Source organism: Aspergillus vadensis (assembly GCF_003184925.1).
Source record: "Aspergillus vadensis CBS 113365 unplaced genomic scaffold BO88scaffold_6, whole genome shotgun sequence".
In the NCBI taxonomy this organism is placed as follows: domain Eukaryota; kingdom Fungi; phylum Ascomycota; class Eurotiomycetes; order Eurotiales; family Aspergillaceae; genus Aspergillus; species Aspergillus vadensis.
In genome coordinates this window covers 812,436-833,199 of record NW_020292044.1, presented here as the reverse complement: position 1 = coordinate 833,199, position 20,764 = coordinate 812,436, and the positions used below count along the sequence as shown (strand labels likewise).

General features: G+C 50.3%; 7 protein-coding genes across 7 annotated transcripts; 2 read left to right on the top strand and 5 right to left on the bottom strand.

Moving 5' to 3' along the window:
• Positions 1-3,864: 3,864 nt before the first annotated feature.
• On the bottom strand, positions 3,865-5,571 carry BO88DRAFT_451858 (general substrate transporter; the record flags this gene model as incomplete). The annotated part of the gene is made up of 2 exons (XM_025710663.1): positions 3,865-5,151; positions 5,212-5,571. 2 exons carry the CDS (start codon positions 5,569-5,571, stop codon positions 3,865-3,867), a joined length of 1,647 nt encoding a protein of 548 aa, XP_025564978.1.
• Positions 5,572-7,425: 1,854 nt separating this feature from the next.
• On the bottom strand, positions 7,426-8,616 carry BO88DRAFT_246800 (DNA repair protein). The gene has a single exon (XM_025702183.1). It carries the CDS (start codon positions 8,438-8,440, stop codon positions 7,571-7,573), a length of 870 nt encoding a protein of 289 aa, XP_025564977.1. The 5' UTR covers positions 8,441-8,616; the 3' UTR covers positions 7,426-7,570.
• Positions 8,617-8,729: 113 nt separating this feature from the next.
• On the bottom strand, positions 8,730-10,659 carry BO88DRAFT_403369 (UbiD family decarboxylase). Its single transcript, XM_025706342.1, has one exon. The coding sequence runs from the start codon at positions 10,351-10,353 to the stop codon at positions 8,746-8,748; it is 1,608 nt and encodes a 535-aa protein (XP_025564976.1). The 5' UTR covers positions 10,354-10,659; the 3' UTR covers positions 8,730-8,745.
• A 365-nt stretch (positions 10,660-11,024) lies between these two features.
• On the top strand, positions 11,025-11,582 carry BO88DRAFT_304344 (UbiX family flavin prenyltransferase; the record flags this gene model as incomplete). Its single annotated transcript, XM_025702427.1, has 1 exon — positions 11,025-11,582. A coding segment is annotated over one exon (558 nt), but the record flags the coding sequence as incomplete, so codon positions are not given.
• A 2,705-nt stretch (positions 11,583-14,287) lies between these two features.
• On the bottom strand, positions 14,288-16,405 carry BO88DRAFT_442524 (cholinesterase; the record flags this gene model as incomplete). The annotated part of the gene is made up of 3 exons (XM_025709958.1): positions 14,288-15,830; positions 15,876-16,248; positions 16,300-16,405. The coding sequence occupies 3 exons, from the start codon at positions 16,403-16,405 to the stop codon at positions 14,288-14,290; spliced, it is 2,022 nt and encodes a 673-aa protein (XP_025564974.1).
• A 702-nt stretch (positions 16,406-17,107) lies between these two features.
• Positions 17,108-17,725, bottom strand: BO88DRAFT_451853 (uncharacterized protein; the record flags this gene model as incomplete). Its single annotated transcript, XM_025710662.1, has 3 exons — positions 17,108-17,181; positions 17,237-17,544; positions 17,610-17,725. 3 exons carry the CDS (start codon positions 17,723-17,725, stop codon positions 17,108-17,110), a joined length of 498 nt encoding a protein of 165 aa, XP_025564973.1.
• A 1,502-nt stretch (positions 17,726-19,227) lies between these two features.
• On the top strand, positions 19,228-20,157 carry BO88DRAFT_403368 (uncharacterized protein). Its single transcript, XM_025706341.1, has one exon. It carries the CDS (start codon positions 19,575-19,577, stop codon positions 20,118-20,120), a length of 546 nt encoding a protein of 181 aa, XP_025564972.1. The 5' UTR covers positions 19,228-19,574; the 3' UTR covers positions 20,121-20,157.
• Positions 20,158-20,764: the final 607 nt, after the last annotated feature.

Genomic DNA, 20,764 nt, shown 5'->3' with positions numbered 1-20,764 from the left:
CCACTGTGTGCCTGTCTCTCATTCCGATTGGAGAGCAATCGAGTGATGCTAGTCGAATGTGACTCTCAGTCATTAAATATCAGCGGAGCCTATCGCACCACCAAATTCCCGGTGCCATTGGAGTCTTGCTTGAAGTGATTTTGCAAGCTCCGTGTTGTTAGCTCCTGTGAAGGAATTGGATTTAGCCTTGCCTTTGAGGTGGAAGCCCCGTTCACAGTGGGGTTTGGTGTATATCGAACAAGAGAATTGACTAGGTCGATAATATGGTATTCATGGCGACAAGGAGCATGAGATGGGCAAAGCACGGCGCAGCATAAGAGCTCATAGGGTGCAAATGATGACTTTGGTAAACAAGCCATCTCAGAGCTGATAGCGCACCTTGTTGTCGGTTGAAGCGAGCCTTTAGATCTCCCAGGTTATCTTTTTCTTCACCGAGTCATATCTATATAATGGACCACGCGGCGCAAGGTCTGATGAATGTGTTCCCACACAGCCTGTAAAATGGAAGAGTAAACTTGGAATTATGCTGGAACGACCGAAGAGGGAATGCTAGGATGGTGGTTAAGCGTATAATAAGATGCTCATAACCCACCACAGTGGAGGCAACAATGTGACCAACAATGAACTAGGGCCGCACACTTCGTGTTGCCATCAAGATGGGGTGCCAGGAGCAAGGCCAACCATGGCCTGTGAAAAGGAACCATGAGAGGCAGGATTACGCTTCAACTTTGAAGCCATCTAATCCCCCGCTATCAGAGACTAGATCAGAGCAGTATTGGATATCGTTGTAATCAATCCATCTAGCTCATAGAAGGCGTATGTGATACCATCGCGATGGAGGGCAAGGAGAAAGGCCAGCCATGGCCTGTGAAAACAAACCCATTTATCACAGGATTTCACTTCATGTCTGCAGTCATCCAATACCTCTCTGCCGGGAATGATGAATTCATCCACTAGATCAAGCAGCATTGACTGTCGCTGTTCTCAATCCATCCAGCCCATGGTGCGGTGTTGCTTTCCTTTTCCAACCCACTTTGGCTTTCACATCTATAACTGGCATTAGAACAACTTAGTTGTTGGTTTCCTTTTCTTCCGTTTCTTCCTCTTTGTATATACGTTTTTGATTATTTTTCGTTTCGTTTTTCTTTTCTGTACCTTGTCTTCTTCGAGAGACCCAATAACGGTATCGAGATGTCCAAGAGGGCTGGAAATGGGTCGAGTGCCTTAGCAAGTCATCGTAGCTTTCAATCTTTGGTAGACACAGTTGCTGGAGTTCCAGCTCAACTATCTTCTTTTTTCCAAGCGTCAAGCACTCCAGTAGACTGGATGTTCGCCAACATGTTCCAGTCAAGGAAGATAGTTGAAGACTGTCTCTTCCCTGTTCATACTGAGAGCAGCCAAATCACAATAAGATCGCAAAGGCGGCATATAGAGCTGCCCGTAATCCAGTTCAGTCGACTAGGTGACACCAACGCTCCCATCCATCTCTTCATGTTGGAGGGGAAGAAGAACCATGGTCTGTATGGGCTGAACACTTCGATAACAGTGTTTGGAGGAGACTGAATGAGTCGCATCAGCTGAGGTTGGAGTCCGCAAATTGTATTGTATAACAGGCACCATCAGGCAGCTGCCTGGAAACTCAAGCCCTATGAAAATAGTAGCCCCATTATATCTGTTGATGGTATTATGGAGCACAATAGGCGGAACTATATGTCACTTGCGCCCCTCAACGTCGGCACGCTGTCGAGCCAGACCGTGGCGAGGTTGTATGCATGGGTATCCTGGAAATGATTCCATGTCAGTTGTTGGATGTCATCTTTACCAGCAATTCTTTCATGCAGCAATGCTTGTGTTTGCTTTTCGAAACATCCCGATGATTCACTCGTTACTTCCGTATGGGAATGGTAGGATTCGAATCAATCCGCAATGGTCTGGTAGATTTCAATCCCAGATCACTCCCTTTTCCGTAACGTACAGGACACCCCGTTCAATAGTGGGCATTGTACAATCCAGTGAAAGTTTTGGTTTGGGTCACCCTTACCATGTTGTATAAAGGTACTAACGAGCAGATCAAAGACGATGTATCGTGTCTATCTGAGCAGCGGACTAAGAGGCATATCGGAACCTATTGGATCGGACCACATCAGTAGAGAACATATGAAACGATAATGGATAGTAATACTTCATGTAACCGACTGACTTTGACGACTGATCAGGGGATTAGCTCCCTTCCACACAAGAACATCCAAAGAGATGCCTGCCGAATCATCCAGACCTCTCCAAAAAACACATCAGCCTCTGCCTGACCGGAAAGCCATCGTGCAGAACATGGCTATATTGGGCTAATTAAAGATTCGTATACATCCGAATCAACTTCTGCTTCTTTCTCGATTGCAGCGGCTGTCTCTGACTATTTACCGGTGGGAGCCTCTGACTGTTGTGCTGCTTGATGGGAAGTGCAGAGAAGGCAGGTATTAACGAGATTATATAGGCCAAATTTTGGCAGGTCACATGACTTATTCACTTCTACTTCGCTGGAAGGATCCGTGACAAATTGTCAAATTTAGCATTGGTAGTGGCGATATTGCTTCGTAATTTGGAAAGCCCCGTCAGTGAAGCGGTTGAAAATACGGGAATCTCCAATATTGAAGCTGTCAAGTCAGTGGCAAATTGGTCTGGCCCGCGAAGTTCTGGAGTCCTGTGTAACCCAGATATGAATAGTTGAGGTGGACTCCGTGGAATAAATAGAATTACCCTCTGGATATGGGAGTATCCCGTAGATCAATTGCAATTCTCCTTCATCTCTCTGACAATGATACCCAGAATTCCCCACACTGCCGACGTGGCTTAAACTGGATATTGTCATCTTCCGTAAAATTAAAGGTTATTTCCGCCATGCGAAGGATATTTCCGATCAAGTCAAAACAATAGCTGAGTCTGGGCTGTTCCATGAGATGAGATGACGTATGAGCTGTGAGGCGTCCCAAAATGGAAAGGTACCAGGGCATCACGGAGGTTATGCACTCAGGTTATGGTCATAGAGGTATTCATTACAGCTTCTAACGGAGAGCAACCTGTTCCCTCGTAGATAATGTTGCTAGTATGGTATCTACCACGCTAATTGAGATGGTCCAAGACCCCTGATCGTTGACAGCATACATACATACCTCCGCACTCGGAAAGCCACGGCCGCAGTGCATGATTCGGGCTACTCAGTGGTGCATCAAGGAAACCTATATCCAGGTATACATCTTACACATAGTGTGCAGGGATATCAAATACCGATACTAAGTCTACGAATTCCGAGTACGTGCGTGTCCTGGCTCAGGAGACGTTCATGCTGCGTCGGAAAAGCGCGGAACGACACCCCTTTCCCAACCTCTTCGGTATCACCATCGCTGTCTAGAAGAAAGTGATATGGTCGCCATGTCGAGATCAGACCATTTCATATTCTTAGTGATTTCCGTATGGCATGATATCGGCAACTGAAGGGCATCGCATCGGAAGCCGGATTCCGAAGCCTGTCGGGGAGGTATAAAGCATGCCGGGCTTGGGGGATGCCGAGATGAGGGTAGGATTGGTGGACACGGGAGGGCAAGAATGGAGATAAAGTTACTGTAGGCTCTGGTCTCCCCGTGGGGAGGCTCCGGGTTTACTTGCTCAGTGGATTGGAATCCACGCGACTAACTGGATCCTAGTTCGACTTGTTAGGGAAAGTCTTGGTTGTGCTACTCAATTCACCAATAACCGGACAGGTTTTTGGAATATGATGTCATGATTGTCGATCGTTACAGAGAGTGCTACCTAAAGTACTTTACACACATGGTCACACTCCACTCAGCCAGTAAGTGAAGTGACATCCGTCTAATGACCCATTGGGATCGGCTTGTCCGCACTTCGCATTCGTTCCTCGATGATGTCTTTTCGCTCCTTGCGCAGCTGTCGGGCGTACCGGACTCCGAAGCCGTGCTGGAACACCTCCTGCACTTCTTCCAGGACTAGTCCAGAGACCTCGGGATAGAAGAAATAAATCCAGACGTAGGAAATGCCGCATAATGCCGCGTAGAAGCCAAATGCGCCGGATGGAGTCATGGATTTGGCCATTGTGAGGAAAGTGCTGGAGACGATAACATTGCTGCCCCAGTTGGAGCAAGTCATCCACATGGTTCCCATAGCGCGCACTTCCAACGGGAAGAAGTCTGTGCTCATCCAGGCGGTGTTGCCGACCGAAACCCCATAGAACACAACAAACCAGATGACGAAGACCAGAATGACGATAGCCGCCGGGGAAATGCCCGGGTTTAGGGGTTCTAGCGTCTCCATATTAACGGGAACCCAGTGGAAGGCGATCGCAACGGCGGCCATCCCCACCGCCATTCCCCAGGCTGTCGCGAGCAGCAAGCGTCGGCGACCCCAGCCATCTACCACCATCATGTTCACCCAAGTCATGATAAAGTTGGTGCCCGCGACGACCAGCCCCACGGCTGTCGAGTTGTTGAACCCCACCAACGCAAATAAGGTTGAAGAATAGTACATCAGGGCATTGAATCCGCTCATCTGGGAGATGACCATTAACCCGCACGCCGCTATCAAGGCGCGCAGATTACTCCCCACGGTATGTAATTTCACGACCTTCGACCACCCACTCCCCGTGTCGTTGATCTCGCGGGCCTGATCGCAGGCCGCGCGGATCGTCGCCAATAACGCGGCAATCTGCTCGTCCGTCGCGGCGCTGCTGTAGATGCGGCCCAGGACGTTGCGGGCTTCTTCGGTGCGCCCGTTGTAGATGAGATGGCGAGGTGATTCGGGACAAAACGGCATCATACAGCCGAGGATAAGGGCGGGGAGAGCGCCCAGGCCGACCATGTAGCGCCAGCCATGGCTGACACTCGCAAATGCCGCTCCGATCGCATACGAGATGACCTGCCCACCGGTGATGGACATGTTGTTTAGCCCAATTAAGCGACCGCGAGCCCCCGACGGTGCGATCTCCGCAACGTACAGCGGCACCACCATCGCGGCCGAGCCTACGCCCAGTCCGACTACCACGCGACCCACCGCCATCTGCGCGATCGTATAGGCGGCGGCCTGGAGCACGGAGCCAATGACGAAGAGAACACAGCCGAGATAGATGGCCATCTTGCGACCAAACTGCAGCTTTGGGTTAGTAGTGTCCTTTTTGCTTTTGCGGCCGCGCAGGAAGAAACTTACTCGGTCTGCGGTGTTACCAGCGAAAATCGCCCCGATGAAGGCACCACCAGAGCAGAGAGAGGTGATCATTTCTTTCTCGGAGCTGGTCACTGGACGATTGTTCAGGTCGTCCTTGAGCACCACCAACACCCCGGAAATGATACCCGTGTCGTAACCGAACAACATGCCGGCAATGGAGGCGGTTAGGGCCACCACCCAAACGAACCAAGTAATGGGCAGGTCATTGACGCTGGCTGCGAGCGCCTCGACGTCAGTTACATTATCGGCGACCTCAATGTGTTTGGCGTCTGACTTAAGATCCAAGCTAGACTTAGGGTTATTGGCAGCTTTCTCGCCGCCAAAGTCTTTCTCGGAAGACATGATTGAAATGAAGAGAATGCAAAGTAGAGGAACAATTGAGCTTGGCTTCCAAAATCATTGTTGGGGGCAGTAAACATGCAGCTTATATAGTTATTTTCGTATGAGGTCAGACCTATAGCAGCGCGTGCATATAACTTCAAGTGGTAGCCTAATGGTCGATCCTGGAGCCATGATCCAGTCAATAACCGAAATGCGGGGGTGGGTGTCTGGGGAAGACCGTCTTCTGCCACCTCAGACGACGGATGACGCTACATTCTTGGGCGTATTCCTGGCGCTGCACTTCATCGTTGGCTGGTATTGGTTCAATCAATGTAACTAGCTTGCTTTTGGTTGGTCGGTGGAGTCGTGCCAGAACCTTCCGTGCCAAATGCCTCATTTTACGGACCGCATCCTGGTCACGGCAGCCAACGGAAGAGCGTTTAACAGCCCACTTCACGGACAATTCCCGTCACCAGATTCCCCGACACGATGACTTCATGGTCAATTGGGTCAGGGATATGGTGAGACACTTGCATGCGGGATGTTGGGCAAACAGAGGATATTCTCACAATTGCCTGTTTCGTTCAACCCACGACATCTGTTCTTCTCTGGCGAGTTTGCTGCCAGATTGTGTGCAATTGGGATGTATACGTCGCTGGTAAAGTACATCCCTGAAATGTTACTCACCGGTCTAGCCAGGTCTTGTGCGGTAGGTTACATTCCTCGGGTCGGAATGCCTTGTCCTCGTGCAGTTCGGAGACCTAGCCCATGGTCCATAGCCCGGTGGGCAATTCTCGAGGCGGATGCAGCCGTAGCCGTGCATGATGGCCAATTGCAGGACTCAAGGTAATCTCCTCCCATGCCAAGCTGCACCTCGATCGATATCGGCCTTTGGCTGACCTGCCGTCCGGAGTCAGCAACCGCCCCTTAAGTGCATCTTATGACTAGACCATTGTACTCACATTTAACTAATCGCGACAGAAATCAGGTATTGTACATGTATGTCACAATAGCATTAGTCGGGCACCATCCTATTGTTCTTTTGTAAGGCTTTCAATACCCCGTGAGCTCCGGGTTGCCGGGTTTGGCTACCCGGCAGGGAAGCCCATGCCTGGTGTTGCGGTAGGCTTCCGTTTCGGCGCGCTAGATAATCTTTGCCACTGTACTAACTTGAGAGCTGACCCGATGATCACAATATGGTCTTTCGGGAAGGCCTATGCCTCCCTGTCGCCAGTGCTGCATCGGCATTCATGCCTGAATCAGTCTCGCCCTGCACCTCCATTGATAGCCAGTGTGATTTGAGATCAGGAGTCCGTCGGGTCGGTTATTTTTCAACAGAGGTTCATAGTTTCCTTATGGCCGAAACTTGGTAGGAAGCTGGTCAAGACCTTCCGAAAGGGTCAAACGAATTCCTATCCTGCTGTCTGGTTGTACGTCCTGCCTCGTTGGATCCACCTTGTCGTAGCCTCGGGGAAGAACGGAGTATATTGTTTCTTCACCGAATTTTGCCAACAGAATTCGTTATTAACCGCATAACGCTGTGTGGAGGATAATGCAATTGATAGCGTGATGGTTGGGATCTTCGAGGATACGCGGGATGCAACTGTCGGGTATTCACAATCCGATACGAGGCAGTGTCAACCTCCGAAGGCAGCTCGGCGTTAGAGTTCCAAACCTCAAGATCGTATTTGCGCCGGACGCCTCTGCCTCCTCTCAGGGAAGGCCTTCTCGCCTTGGCCATGGGGTGTTGAGACAAGTTCAGCGCAGAAGCACTGGAGGTGAAGTCGTGAAAGCGGGGATGCGGCCGGAAGGCGCCAAGTCACCGAGGGAATGACACCCTGCTTGATTGGTGGATTTAATGATTCTTCATGCTGACTAGTTCTTTCCTGATTCAATGACAGGTTATACCTATCAAAAAGGTAGTCGCGCTATAACTTTAACTCTAGGACCCTTTTTCAGTGGCCTTCCAGGATAACCAGACCATCTTCGTCTACCCGAAGGACATGTTATATTACTTGAATCAAAGCCTACTCCTCTCCCAGACAATCGTCTTCCCTCCCTCCCAAGCCCGTTCTACAGCATCCCAATACCGCCGCTCATCCCCCATGACTAACCCACAATGCTTCCCATCCTCAAAGCTGACCCCGGTAACAGGATACCCCCTGCGACTAGCCTCGATCATATGCCCTTCCACACCTTTCCAGGGAATCATCTCATCAATCCTAGAATAGAGATACAACCTACGCGCCTCGCCAAAGATCTCTGGGTCATTCAGATCTGCACGATAATCATCTATGGATCTCATGGCCCCAATACCCTGCAGCGCATATGCCACCTTGGCAGTGGAATAGAGTACTGCCGTTCCCATCGCACGACCAGGTTGAGCTGTCGGTAGAGCCACTGCTCCAGCAGCGTAGAACCTGTCGAAAGATGAGTCTCCTGGACAGCAGTCGAAGATGATTAGCTTCAGCGCTGATTTGAAGTTTGCTGGTTCTGACTTCATTGCTCGCGCGAGTTGTGTGACTGTGTTACAGCCTCCATTAGAGAACACGTGAAGCAAAATCCTGGCATCAGGAGCGGACTGCAATGTGTTGGTTATTGTATTCTTGGCTGGAGTAAGGTTTCCATCGACAGAGTGCAGTGAACGGGCGAAATAGTCGCGGAAAGAAGTGTTGATGAGGAGGATGGACGTGCGGGGGTAGCGCTGGCGGTAGCCGCTGGTGTATTTGGCCACGCGACGGGGGGTTGCGCCGCCGAACCAGGTGCACAGGATGATTAGGGATGGGAGAGTGTTTGCATTTTCAGGTACTGGTGTATCTATAAGGTCTGGCTCGTAGAAGTAGATGTTCTGCCCGATTGAACGAAAGTCTGGGATGAAAGGAGCAGACATGGTGAACGTGCAGGAGCTGAGTGGGGATGTCAGGTTTTGCTGGGGATTTATGGGTCATCATCACGTTCCGGGGGAATCCAAGGTGGGTAAGCGCTAGTTTGCTATAGCGGATTGATTATAGCGCCCGTCCCATACGATCTAGCGCATAATGTTGTCAATATCCCAACATTGTCGATTTAATTGATGATAAACAATCCTGTACCTGACGGGTGGAAACCAAATCCCCGGTTTACTCCCGTTGATCATCCCATTCGATTTGGGTTAAACTTTGTCAGCTGGATTGGCTCAACTCAACTCTACATTACTCACTTCTTCACAAATAGCCCTTCCCAATTACCCAACACCTTCTGTTTCAACTCTTCCGAATACAACCCTTCAAAACTCCCCGGCACCCACGGCCTCTTCCCCTCAAACTCCGCCGGCAGTAACAAATTCACGACACTCTTCCCACCCTTCCCCGGATTTGGCACCTCTGTCCTACTCGCCCTGGTCATATACGGAATCATAGGCAAGCCGTCCGCCTCCTCAAACACCAGCTCATCGGCCCCAGGACGATACCTCGTCGCCAGCGCCCACACGAACTGCCCAATATCCGTAACGTCAACATCATCTCCGACAACAAACACCTTGGGCGCCTCCCACCCCGCATGAGTCCCAAAGACCACCTCTCCAACCCTCCTCGACAGCTCCTCCTTCTTCATCCCCATCCTCCCCAGCCTCTCCACATCCACACTAACTACCACCCAGCAACACTGCGCCTCATACGGCATCCAAGCCATCTTGACCGGCAACCCCGCTTGTCGCAAGGCATCCAATATCTCCGCCGATATCGCCGCCCCCCACACCGTGTGCGTCTCGTCCGGCGCTAACCCCGCCACGCAGATCGGCACCACCGGATCCCGCCGATACGTCACGCAGTCTACTTCGATCTTCGGCTCGGGCACTGCCTTGTCTTGAAACATATACCCATGGTACTCGCCCATCGGGCCTTCACCGACTTTGTCGGTCGTGCTGATGCGGCCCTCGAGCACTATCTCTGCGTTGGCGGGGACGTAGAGGTCGTTCGTTTCGCATTTGACCACCTCCATTGCTTCCCCGCAAAGAGCACCGATGTAGCCATCCTCAGATACGAAGGCGGGAAGAGGCATGCCCCCAACGAAGGCAGCAGCTGGAGGTCCACCCAGCACTAGTGCCCAAGGGGTATCTTTGGCGCCTTGGTCGGCCCACATCTTATGCACCTGGGCAATATGTTGGCCCGGCATGATGGGTGCGGTGATGGTACGGGGCGTGTTTGCGACGTGCATAGCACGGGAGATCGACCACGATGTCCATGCTTTATCAGGAGACTGAAGAATATGGAATCCGTATGTCGCGAGGTAGTTACCCCCGTCCAGTGGGTGAAGGCGCGGAATAGACCATTTGGTCATGTCAATCTGCGACCCGTGGAGGATATTCTCCTTGCATGGGGCTGACGTAGCTGGGACGAGAGTTGGAGGCAGTGGAGTGGCATGTTTGGCTGCGATAAGTTTCTCGAGAATGTCAAGCGGGGTGGCAGTGGGGGGCAGGCCGATTTGAATGGCTAAACGGCCGAACCGGGTGGCGGGGTCAGCGCGGAGACCGACGGGAGCACCGAGGATTTTGAAGAGGCCGGTTACCGGGTCTGTGCTGGTGACATTGTGAAAGAGGGGAGCAGGAGAGCTTGTCTCGTATACGCGACGAGTCAGAGCAGCAATTTCAAGGTCAGGAGAGGCGGGTTGGGTGATGTCGATGAGGTCGTCCTGGGCGCGGAGGGCGGAGAGCAGCGAGCGGAAGTTGAGGGCGGGGGAGTCGTTGGGCTTGCGTGGTGTAGTGGAGAATGCCCGCCAGGGGTGGATAGAGAGGAAGCGTTTACCAGGTCTATGAATGGGTAGCATGGTAGTATCAGTTGTCGTTGATGTCCAGTTGGTTGGTTATACGATTGGAAGGTGGGTTCAGCGGAAATATATCTACAGCATACAGCTACCACACAGGAGTCGGCTATTCGGCATTATCATCAGTTCAGAGAGGGGAGTATGCTATCAACCCAAGGAGGCATCTTATGATGTTGGAGATGGTTTGGAGAATCTATACAGAGTTGCGTCAACGTGACAGGGAAGAGGCACACCAGGGAGACCTAGGTCTGCAACGAGCTCTCCAAGTGGGCTTAGTCACCGGACGGAAACAGGGACAGGACAATCGACAGCCAGTTAGGGCTGCAGATGTGATATGATCTACTGACGTATAGTACCATACTATATAGCCCCAGTTAAACAATCCCCGCTACCCCAAATTGGAGAAGTATGCGGATGCCCTCATATCAACCATACAAACAGCACATGTACATGTCAATTAATCCGAATATCCTACCACCGACCATTACATTCCTGACTTATTACCATTTCCTTCCGCGCAAGCAAGCCCCTCATTAAACCCAACAGAGACACAAACAACAACCACCATGAAATTCCGTCCCCGCCTTTCCCTCCCTCCCCTCCCCCATCGCCATCACCACCACCTCCTACGCACCTACACAACACAACCACCACCACAACCACCGTCCACCCCCAATCTCCAATCTCAACCCCACCTCCGACACAACCGCCTCATCCTCGCCCTAACCGGCGCCACCGGCTCCATCTACGGCATCCGCACACTCCAGACCCTCCACGACCTGAACATCGAAACGCACCTAATCCTCTCCAAATGGGCCCTCCCAACCCTCCGCTACGAATGTCCCCAATACACCCTCCCCTATCTCATCTCCCTAGCAACACACACCCACTCACCACGCGACCTCGCCGCCCCCATCAGCAGCGGGAGCTACCCAGTGGACGGAATGATCATCGCGCCGTGCAGCATGAAAACCCTCGCCGCGATACGCATGGGCTACGGCGAGGACTTGATCTCCAGATCTGCGGATGTGTGCATCAAGGAGGGGAGGAAATTGGTGCTTATGGTCAGGGAGACGCCGTTGAGTGTGATTCATTTGGAGAATATGACCGCGTTGGCGAGGCTGGGGGTCGTTATATTTCCGCCCGTGCCGGGATTTTATACGAGGCCGGAGGGGATTGAGGAGGTGGTGGGGCATAGTGTCGGGAGGATGTTGGATGTTATGGGGGTGGATGTTGATGTTGTTGGTGATAGTGGTGATGGTGGTCAGGGTGATGCAGGGGATGGGGTTATGCCCAGGGAGGGGAGGTGGGTTGGGTGGAGGAAGTGATCGTTATTTCATAGGGGTTTGTTTGGGAGGTAGTTGGAAGTATCTACGATTCTTGGGCAGTGAAAAGGTGAAGGGAGGATAATTCTTCTAGTACTAACAGATACTGTGATTGAGTCTATATTGGTGATATAGAATCCTATGATTGTCATGTTTGTACTATTATATGGGGTATCAGCACCTGTTGACCAGGAGTTCATATAAGGCAATATTCAAGATGGTTAGTTGATGCAGAGCATCGCTTTTTCCGCCGGCTCTGCTACCGGCACTGGATCCTCTTCATTAGACGTCAAACTGGAGCTTAGCAATGACAATGTGTGAAGGGCGCTGGATTTGAGAAAGTACACCATGTCTTCGTTGAAAAGAACCTTGGCTGATCGGTATCAATCTTTTGGGGGAGACCATTATGGATGGATACAAGCTCTCAAGTAAGCACTATGATATATATCCACCGACAAGCGACAATTCTTGAGATCGTCTCATTTCTCTAAACAGACAATAAGGCATCCTGGTAGCCATGCGATTTTCATACGGAGCGCACCGCAAGTCACCCCTGAGGAATATATACCGCAGCAGCACCTCGGTATCGCTCTTGCTTAGGATTTGTGTACCCCTTACACTGTTGCTCAGCTCCTCAAAAATTTGGATCTGTCTTCGATGACCATGTACGCTTTCCAGGGCCATGAGCACAGCAGTGATTGCTTCTCAGCATTGTATTGTCCGAGAAGTATCTTACCAGACCCCAATAATGATCCACCGACACAGACACAAGTGTTGAACTGGTGGTGGTGTTCAATAGGAGTGCAGCAGCACGTTGCATAGACTGCGTCAAAGAGCATAATGAATTTGTTTGCAAATCCAGAGTCGGGCAATGGCATAATGTTAGTGATGTTGTCGTAACAGCCCAAGCCAGTAGTGGACGTCCTCTAGATTGTATACACCTCCTGAACTGTCGGTGACATCACAGACAGCGAAGACCAAGAGACTTAATCTACGGTATCCGATGAGACATTCGTTACTCCGGAATACCAACGTACCTCAATTGGTGGTGTATCTCGCTGTCGAGATGAGTATATAGGGAGCCCCACGCAGTCATATCATCGATGACCTCCTGAATACCAAGATATGGTGTCTATTGAGTTCTTGTTTCAGCTCGTTCCTATCCCCTAGGCCGTAGGAAAAGCTTCAGTGTCGTCAAAAGCAGACGCAACATCGGTTGCTTCCATGTTTGTATAGACCCCCCTTCATTTGATCACCCTCATCCGCAACAACAAGACCCCAAGCGAGTGCAATCGCAGCAGTGCCAGAATAACCCGACGAAGCTGCGTAGTAAAGGCATTTGCCCAAAATGTTCAGCAAGTCACGGAAGCTTTACAGCAAGCTGAGCCAGAAATCTCCCTCGATTGTCCATGGCTTTCCACTCTGCGCAGGACAATACGCTGGGTTTCTCTTGTTAGCTTGCCAGTTGAGGAAGAAGAGGCAATGCCCCGAATGAGATGCCAGTAGTGATGGTCATAGTGCATTTCATTCCAGCAGGCCAGTTAGTCTCTGACTGGGGTCATCCGTGCGAGGAAGATGATGATCCCTACCAAAAACAGTGCCTGAACACACCGGCAGCCACAATACTATGAATTGGTCAGACGTGTCCTACTCGGCCTTGAGAACAGACTGGGGAGCCAATCAACACGTATAGCCTGGACCATACACAGTTCCAGTACCAAGTCTGCACCCTGAGGAAGGGGATGTTGCCTGTTTGCAGTTCTTTTTTATAAATTCTTCGAGGATACGATTACCTCGTGCCAGTCAATAGGGGCGATGATGGTTGCGTCGTTGTGAAACAGAAACATGATATATAGCTCGTGTCGTTGGTGCTGTTGAATCGCACGTCCCATGCTGACAAGCAAGATGACTGAGGACAGTAGCATCGTCGAATGCGAGCATTCACACATTATGTACCCAAACTGGGAAGTCGCGATTGTTTGAGCCGGGTCTGGGTGTGTGAGCACATTTCTTTCGCTGAGCGTAGCGCTGGGCGTTGATGTCCTGCCAGTGAGTCATATAAAGTATGTTTGTGGCATTGGTAATGATCTGGATATCATGATCATCTTACTCGGTAGATGGGGAAGTCATGATTTCTTTGCCTGTATAACGCTGACGTCGAACGTGTGTCCGCTCCTTTCAGGAGTAGCACCTTGTCTTACGTGTGAGATGAAGATATTTCGTCTGCCATTGCCAGCTCCACAGGCTGTTTTGTGAGAAGAACACTTCTCCAGAGCTGGATGGTGACCTTGATGTACTCATTCATCATCACTGCAATATATATAAAGATACAAGAAGCATTGAGCCTTGTCGCCTCCATCCTCCCTTCCGCCCCCCTTGGCTTTTCTGGGGTGGACAGGGAAGAAAAGCTGAGGTTGAAGGAAATGCTCGAGCCCCTTTATATTATTTCAGTGAGCCCAAAGCTATCAACTTACATGGGAGATCTCCTACATTTGCAAGGAAATGTCCAGAAGCCTGAAATCCTCGATGCCTGAATGATCCTTCTTGGGCAGTCGTCCTTGGCCTGCATGGAACCTTCCCCATCGTTCAAGACCATGATCAATCTACCACATTCACACATAGTAATTCAGCGGCAATTCCAACGCAGTACACTGCTCCACCTCATTGAATGCAGTCTGGTACGGAGGCCACTGCATTCTCCTCAAACTATAGTCCCCCTCTCGCAAGGGTCGCCACGCACCACTTTCCTCAACAGCCCGGCTGGTATTCACATAGCCTCTAGATCTCAACAGCCCCGGATCTGGTGTCGGGTTTCCAGTCCTAATGAAACTGGCCCAGGAATCCAGTACATACTGCTCAAACGGCAACTCATACTCGTCCCTGAATGGCTGGTTCAATCGCCGCAGATTCCCAAAGACATAGTATAGATCTCCAGAATGACACTTCCAGTACTCCAGATTCGGGTCACCGTTTGGGTACGCTGCCGCAGGGGGAGCATAGCATACTCGACCGTTATATACTTGACCCTCGAGCTCATAGGACCGGTTGAACTCATAGAAGTATACCTCAGGGAATATGTTGTTGACGACGCCTGCATAACCTGTTGCTTCGTCGATGCATCGAAACATACCATCAGTTGCCACGCGGGCGGACGTGTTGAACACATCAAGCGTTGCATTAGGGCCAGTGGCCAGGGGAAAGAGGCCGCTTGTAAGTACAGACGCGGGCAGGTCATTCTCAGTTAGAAAAGTGTCAATATTCTCGCTGGCATTTGGATAGCTGATGAACTGGGCGCCATCATCGCGCATGATGCCCATCATAACAGGTACACGCGACGCTTCTGTGGAGCGGCTGAGATCAAGCTGGGGGCTGTTCAGATACGTCCCATCAACGACGAGGTATCGGGCTGTGGTCGACAGATCGGTAATGGCACTGGCGGTGTAGTTCCTGAGACAGTCCACAGGCGATGTCGCGGCAGTGCAGTTCGTTTCTTCCAGGATGGCGCTGCCAGCTACATCCATCTCCTCATCAATGGTATAGTACCGGGAGTAAGTGGTGCCATACGCAAGACCCCCGAGGTTGCTTTGCATAATAGCGCGGCTGAACGTTCCCTTTGCTTTAGGCGAAGCCAGCAACGCTCGCACGGAGGCCGCTCCGGCAGACTGACCAAAAATGGTGATCTGGTCTGGGTCACCTCCAAAGGCTTCGATGTTTTGGCGGACCCAGTCGAGTGCGGCGATTTGGTCAGCGAGGCCAAAATTACCGTTTGTTTTGCCGTCATTCAAAGCGAGAAATCCAAGGGTTCCGAGTCGGTAACTGATTCCGACTACCACGACATCGCCTCTCGAAGCAAGGTTTCCTCCATCGTAGTATGGATCATTGGGGCTTCCGCCAGTAAAGGCACCGCCGTGAATCCAGAATGCTACTGGTCTCAATTTCTTCTTCTCTGCCGGCTGACGAGGGAGGTAAGGAGTCCATATGTTCAGAATAAGACAGTTCTCTTCATTACCATTCGCGTCGCGCTGACATATGGACCCATACTTTAAAGCAGAGACGTTGCTTCCACTGCCCGTATATCGTTCTGGATAGGTCCATCGTTCTTTCTCGGTAGCGAAGCGGACACCGATGAACCGGAATATAACATGATCACGATACCTACCCTGTGAGCTAATGTTTGGTCTGCGGAAAGGAGAACCTTACCCTGTTAGGTACTCATTATTTGCATGCACTGTAACTTGATACTGGCTGCTTGTGTTCTGGTAGTCTTCTGTCGAATAAGGAGCACTCTGTGTGCAAAGCGCAGGGTAAAGTTGGCTGCTCTCTGCCGTCGCAATAGTTCCTTTCAGATCAATTGTCCTACCAGTGCCGTTGACTGGCAATATCCAGAAACGCTGATTGTCTTTGTAGTCGCCACGGTAGGTAAGGTATTCAAGGTCAGCCTTGACGTCCGCAGGTGTCGAGGGAGCATTGCCCCAGAGTGACTCTCCGAGCGCATTGCAGGCTTCGGTCGCTTGCTCCAAATTCTTGACACCCAGAATTATGACGCTTGAGTTTACCAGTGGACTATCTGCCTCTTTTCAGGGGTTATATTTGCTGCTGTCATTCTATCTTGGCTCGCGCTCACCTAATAGATCATTATGAAGTAGAATGGATACATCCGACCCTAGGGACTCAGGTCCCACCGCAGCAAGAATCGGGGTCACGAGAAGGGAAAGAATAATTGTACGCATGATGATCATTCTTGCTCGTATAGAAGTGGTAGATCTTCATCTTTTCCTCTTATGCTGCCAAGTATTAAAGACGATGGGATTGCTATACCCGAGGCGACCGTGCTCAAGCTCAAGGAGCTTCATTGTATTGGTGGACTGAGTTTTTGCGCCTGACTGGACAGACCTTTCCCCGCACTGTAGTATGCAACCCTTCTGGTCTGTCATGCATGACTCGGTTCAACAGAGTCCGAATATATTAAAAGCTGGGGTTTCATGGATCTCGTCTATCGGGACTAACGCTTCTCGGTGCGCTTTACAAGGAATGATGCTGTACCTGACCATGGTCACGCCGGCTCACATTGCCTGTAACGTGATATATTGAGCTACGTTTTACGCTGTCCTATGCCAACTTATATTATACGATTGTAAATTCCCGACTTGCTGTTGTATATCGTAGGCTGAGCTGCAACCGCCTAGGACTACTCGATTTCCGTTAGTAAACCAGTTGAATCTAAGATCTCTGTTAATCTTACGGGCAATGGGGTCGATTACTGCAACTCATAAGTTGCCTTAGAAGTCAGATTAGCAACGCCTACTGCTAAGCTAGCTTTCCATCATGCGCCCCTCCAATGGCGTTTCGACTGTGTTAACACCACCCGCGTTTTTTGCTGTATAGGTGGACTATTCTTCGTAGATTAGAAGGGACCCTAACTTTCACAGAGATCAGTCCAGTTCATGTAGCCCCCATCTCCTGTACTGTTCTTTGGCAAAATTCTCCATAGCCCTCATTCTAGCCCCTGCTCAATCACACTGTTAACATTTAAATTCAATCCCACGGCGCCAGATACTCACGCTCTCGAATTTTTCCAGGTGTGATATCTGGGGCAGGCTTCCAAACCGCCTTCAAGTTCTGACCGGGAACAGGTTCCAAGAGAGCCACCACGATGACTTGAGGAGTCTCTATGGGAGTCTCTTTTCTGTATCCAACGTATTCCACGTTCCTGATCTGCTTAGACTTCATGCACTGGAGTTGCTGCTCGTCACCAAAGAACTCTTCCGATAATGCCTTTCCGATGAATTCCTTGAAAAGTCGTGGTTGGTTTGGATTGTAGCTCACGGCGCAAAATGCCGTTATCGAGTTCAGGATCCCCAAAGGAAGTCTTGGGATGAGGTTGGTTAGACAACGTTTTCAGCTGCTTGTGGAGTAAGGTCATAGCCTACTCACTTAACGATGATGTGGGTGGTGTCAGCTATTGCAAAATCGCGAATTTCACCTTCGATGATCAGGTCAACTGCAGGCACTGAAACAGGGGTGGCATCAGCCGGAAGTGTTGGTTCCATGATCCCTTGAGATAGCTGATCGCTAACAACTGATATACGAGAGCAGAATAGGTTGCGGGTTATCTCTGTAGATTGTGATGTGTAGGGATCAGACTAGAGATGAAATAATACAAGCAAGCGATAGTGAATGTGAGATGGTATTTCTGCTAGCCGTGTAACTAACAGTACTGACAGGCTTTTCCTAAAGAAGCCATGCCGAAGGAATAACACCATCACATTCACTGATCAATTACTTCTGATAAGGTGAAAACCTTCGATTGGCCACGGTAAGACTGGGAAATTAATTTACCAATTCTATACTCACAGAAGTAGTTAAATTTCGGATATGGCTTGCTGTTATTTCCTTCACTCCACATTGCAGACAACAGTAGGGAATGTTCTCAGACAGTGACAATGAAGCATTAGCATACCTGTCAAACCGATAATCACTGCAGTTCAGGCTCTTGTTCAGGGCCGTGTATATAAGCCTGTTGATCAGCACGGAAAATTCGTCGCTCTTTATCACAGGTGCACGGCTTTTCCCGGTTTAACATAGTTCTAGAAACGAAGTGAAGAATTCTATAAATGTTATATAAAATGGTCCTTGCAAGCATACTTTGAGTCTGAACTTTTTCTTACTCGCTAACTCCTCTTAACCTCCCTCTTACCACCTGCGCCGTCGAACTTTCACCCTTCACTACCACAATATCTGTCACTCAATTCTCCAACCAACCTACCACCTCATAAACAATAGCACGATGTGCTCCTTTGCAGTACGCAGCCATCTTGGATGTAAACATTTAGCCCAGGCTGGTTTCACACGCTGTGAAACTGCACAACGAGAGGGTAGAGCCTGTCCTCGGAACACTTGGGACTATCAGCTCGCAGAACCTTGGCTAGGAAAATGTGATAATTGCCAGAAGCCAAAACTTGAGACTCGCATTACCAGAAGAACGTAAGCCTGTTTCTTGTTCAGCCGGAGTGGTGTTATCGATACTGCAAGCGCGCAATGCTAACGAAGACTGAACTCAGCATTTCGCGATGATCAGCTTCGTCAAAAACTCAAGCTTCTTGGATGGTATGACGGATGATATGATGAATGATATGACGGGATATTCAAGGTTAAGGTTTTCTAAGATTTAGGAACCACAAATATTATCTTGTGGCAAACTTCTTGCTGCATTATTTCTTGCTTCAACAAATCGATATCATTCGATGTAGCGTATCCAGCTAGTGGAGAGCAATTGTTACTATTTGCCGGACTTGTAAGATGTAAAGTAGGGGTTCTTCAGCGGCCACAGCGATCTGGCAAAGCTACTAGGATCATCTGTCTCCCCTAACTGCGACAAATAATTTGTGTTAATCAGCAGGCTCTCCTTCCTTACGTTGGTAAACAGTAGTCTAGTAGTCGGCTATAACCATCTTCTCCCTAGTTATTTGCTATTGCTCACTGCAGAACGCTTAACCCCTTCAGGCAGAACGCAACAACCGGAGAAACAAACTCCCGCATCACCTCGCTTACCCGAAATAGCAACCCGCCACACCCGATCCAGCTAGCGCAGGCGGTCAACCAGCCACCGCCCCAATATATTGCCCGACTTCCGCATTCGGCGCGTCAACTCTGGTTCAGCTCAGCATCTCACGAGATCTCTTTCTCAATCTCGTACACTTTTTACTTCAAATATAACCCCATTGACCGGTCCACCCACCACCTACGCAATTAACTAGTACGTCTATCTCAAAATCACAACCTATCCAGTCCAATTGACCCACTAACACCCTCACAGCTCACACCCACACAGCAACAGCACAGCTTCATACCACCTTACCAAACCCAATCCCTCCCATAAGCCCATCAATCCGCACCAAAATGACCACCCGCCCGCTCAGCCCACCGACATCCCCCCGCAAACGCACCAAAGCGATGCACCTCCCGTCATCGCAACGCATCTGCCACGACTGGATGGTCGTGCAAGGCAACGTGCACTACGCGCGCGACCGCGCACACTTCACGACCTACCGACCCGTGACGGCGCACCTCAAGAACAACATCTTCAACCCGATGGACGAGCTCGAAGTGGCCGGTATCGGAACCGTCGAGATCCCCGTCGTCCGCAGCCTCGATAACCCGTTCGATACGCATACCATCGTGCTCGAGAACGTGCTGCATATCCCGGAGGCCGTGTGCAATGGGTTCAATCCGCTGCTGTTTGGGAGTAGTATGTCGTGTACGGAGACGGCGTGGATGGGGGCGGATCGCGAGGGTAGGTTGATGTGGGTGGCGATGCCGTTTCGGGGGGGTTCGAGGTTGGTGCTAGCTGGGGGGTTGGTAGGGGAGAGTGAGATTATTGAGGGGAGGTATTATACGTTGAGTTTGTATGTTAGTCCGGAGGAGAAGGGGGAGTTTCTGTCATAACTTCTTTGTTTATGGTTTCTTGGAGTTTGGGGGCTGGTCTGGTTGGGTGAGTGTATGATAGCTGTATAGCTAGCTAGCTAGATGTTATTGTTATGTGTAATATGAGTCACGATAGACAGACAGACAAAGAAAACCAGAAGCCAGCACTAAGCAATTGATGTAAACTGTAATTACACGTGGAATCTAGCTCGGACCCTGCGTCTAAAAGGGTCTGGTCTGGGTCTACTAACAGGCTAGATCGAGTTGACCCGGTCTGTGCGGGTTGGGCTGCAGTGATGCCCGAGGCGAATCGATTCGGCCCTCGTTTCCCACTTTCCATGTGGCGGGTGGAGAAATAACTCGTTTGACATGGTGGTCTGATTGATTCCAGACTATAGCTATGGGCAGATTCTCGAATGGCCTATTGGCAGATTCATTTCGAGCTCTCGTATGGGTCATGCGCTGCGGAGTGCCTCGCTTAGGGTTGACTTTAATTTCTCTACCCCGGATCCCCATGCCTACGGCACGTCGGGCCGTATTCCGTGGTATTTGAGAACGCTGACATGAACAGGATCAGAGGTTCATTAAAGTAGGTTAGCTTAGTTTAGATGAGTCAATTATAGCTGGCTCGTAGTGGCTAAAGGTCTATCAAATCAAAGGTGTCA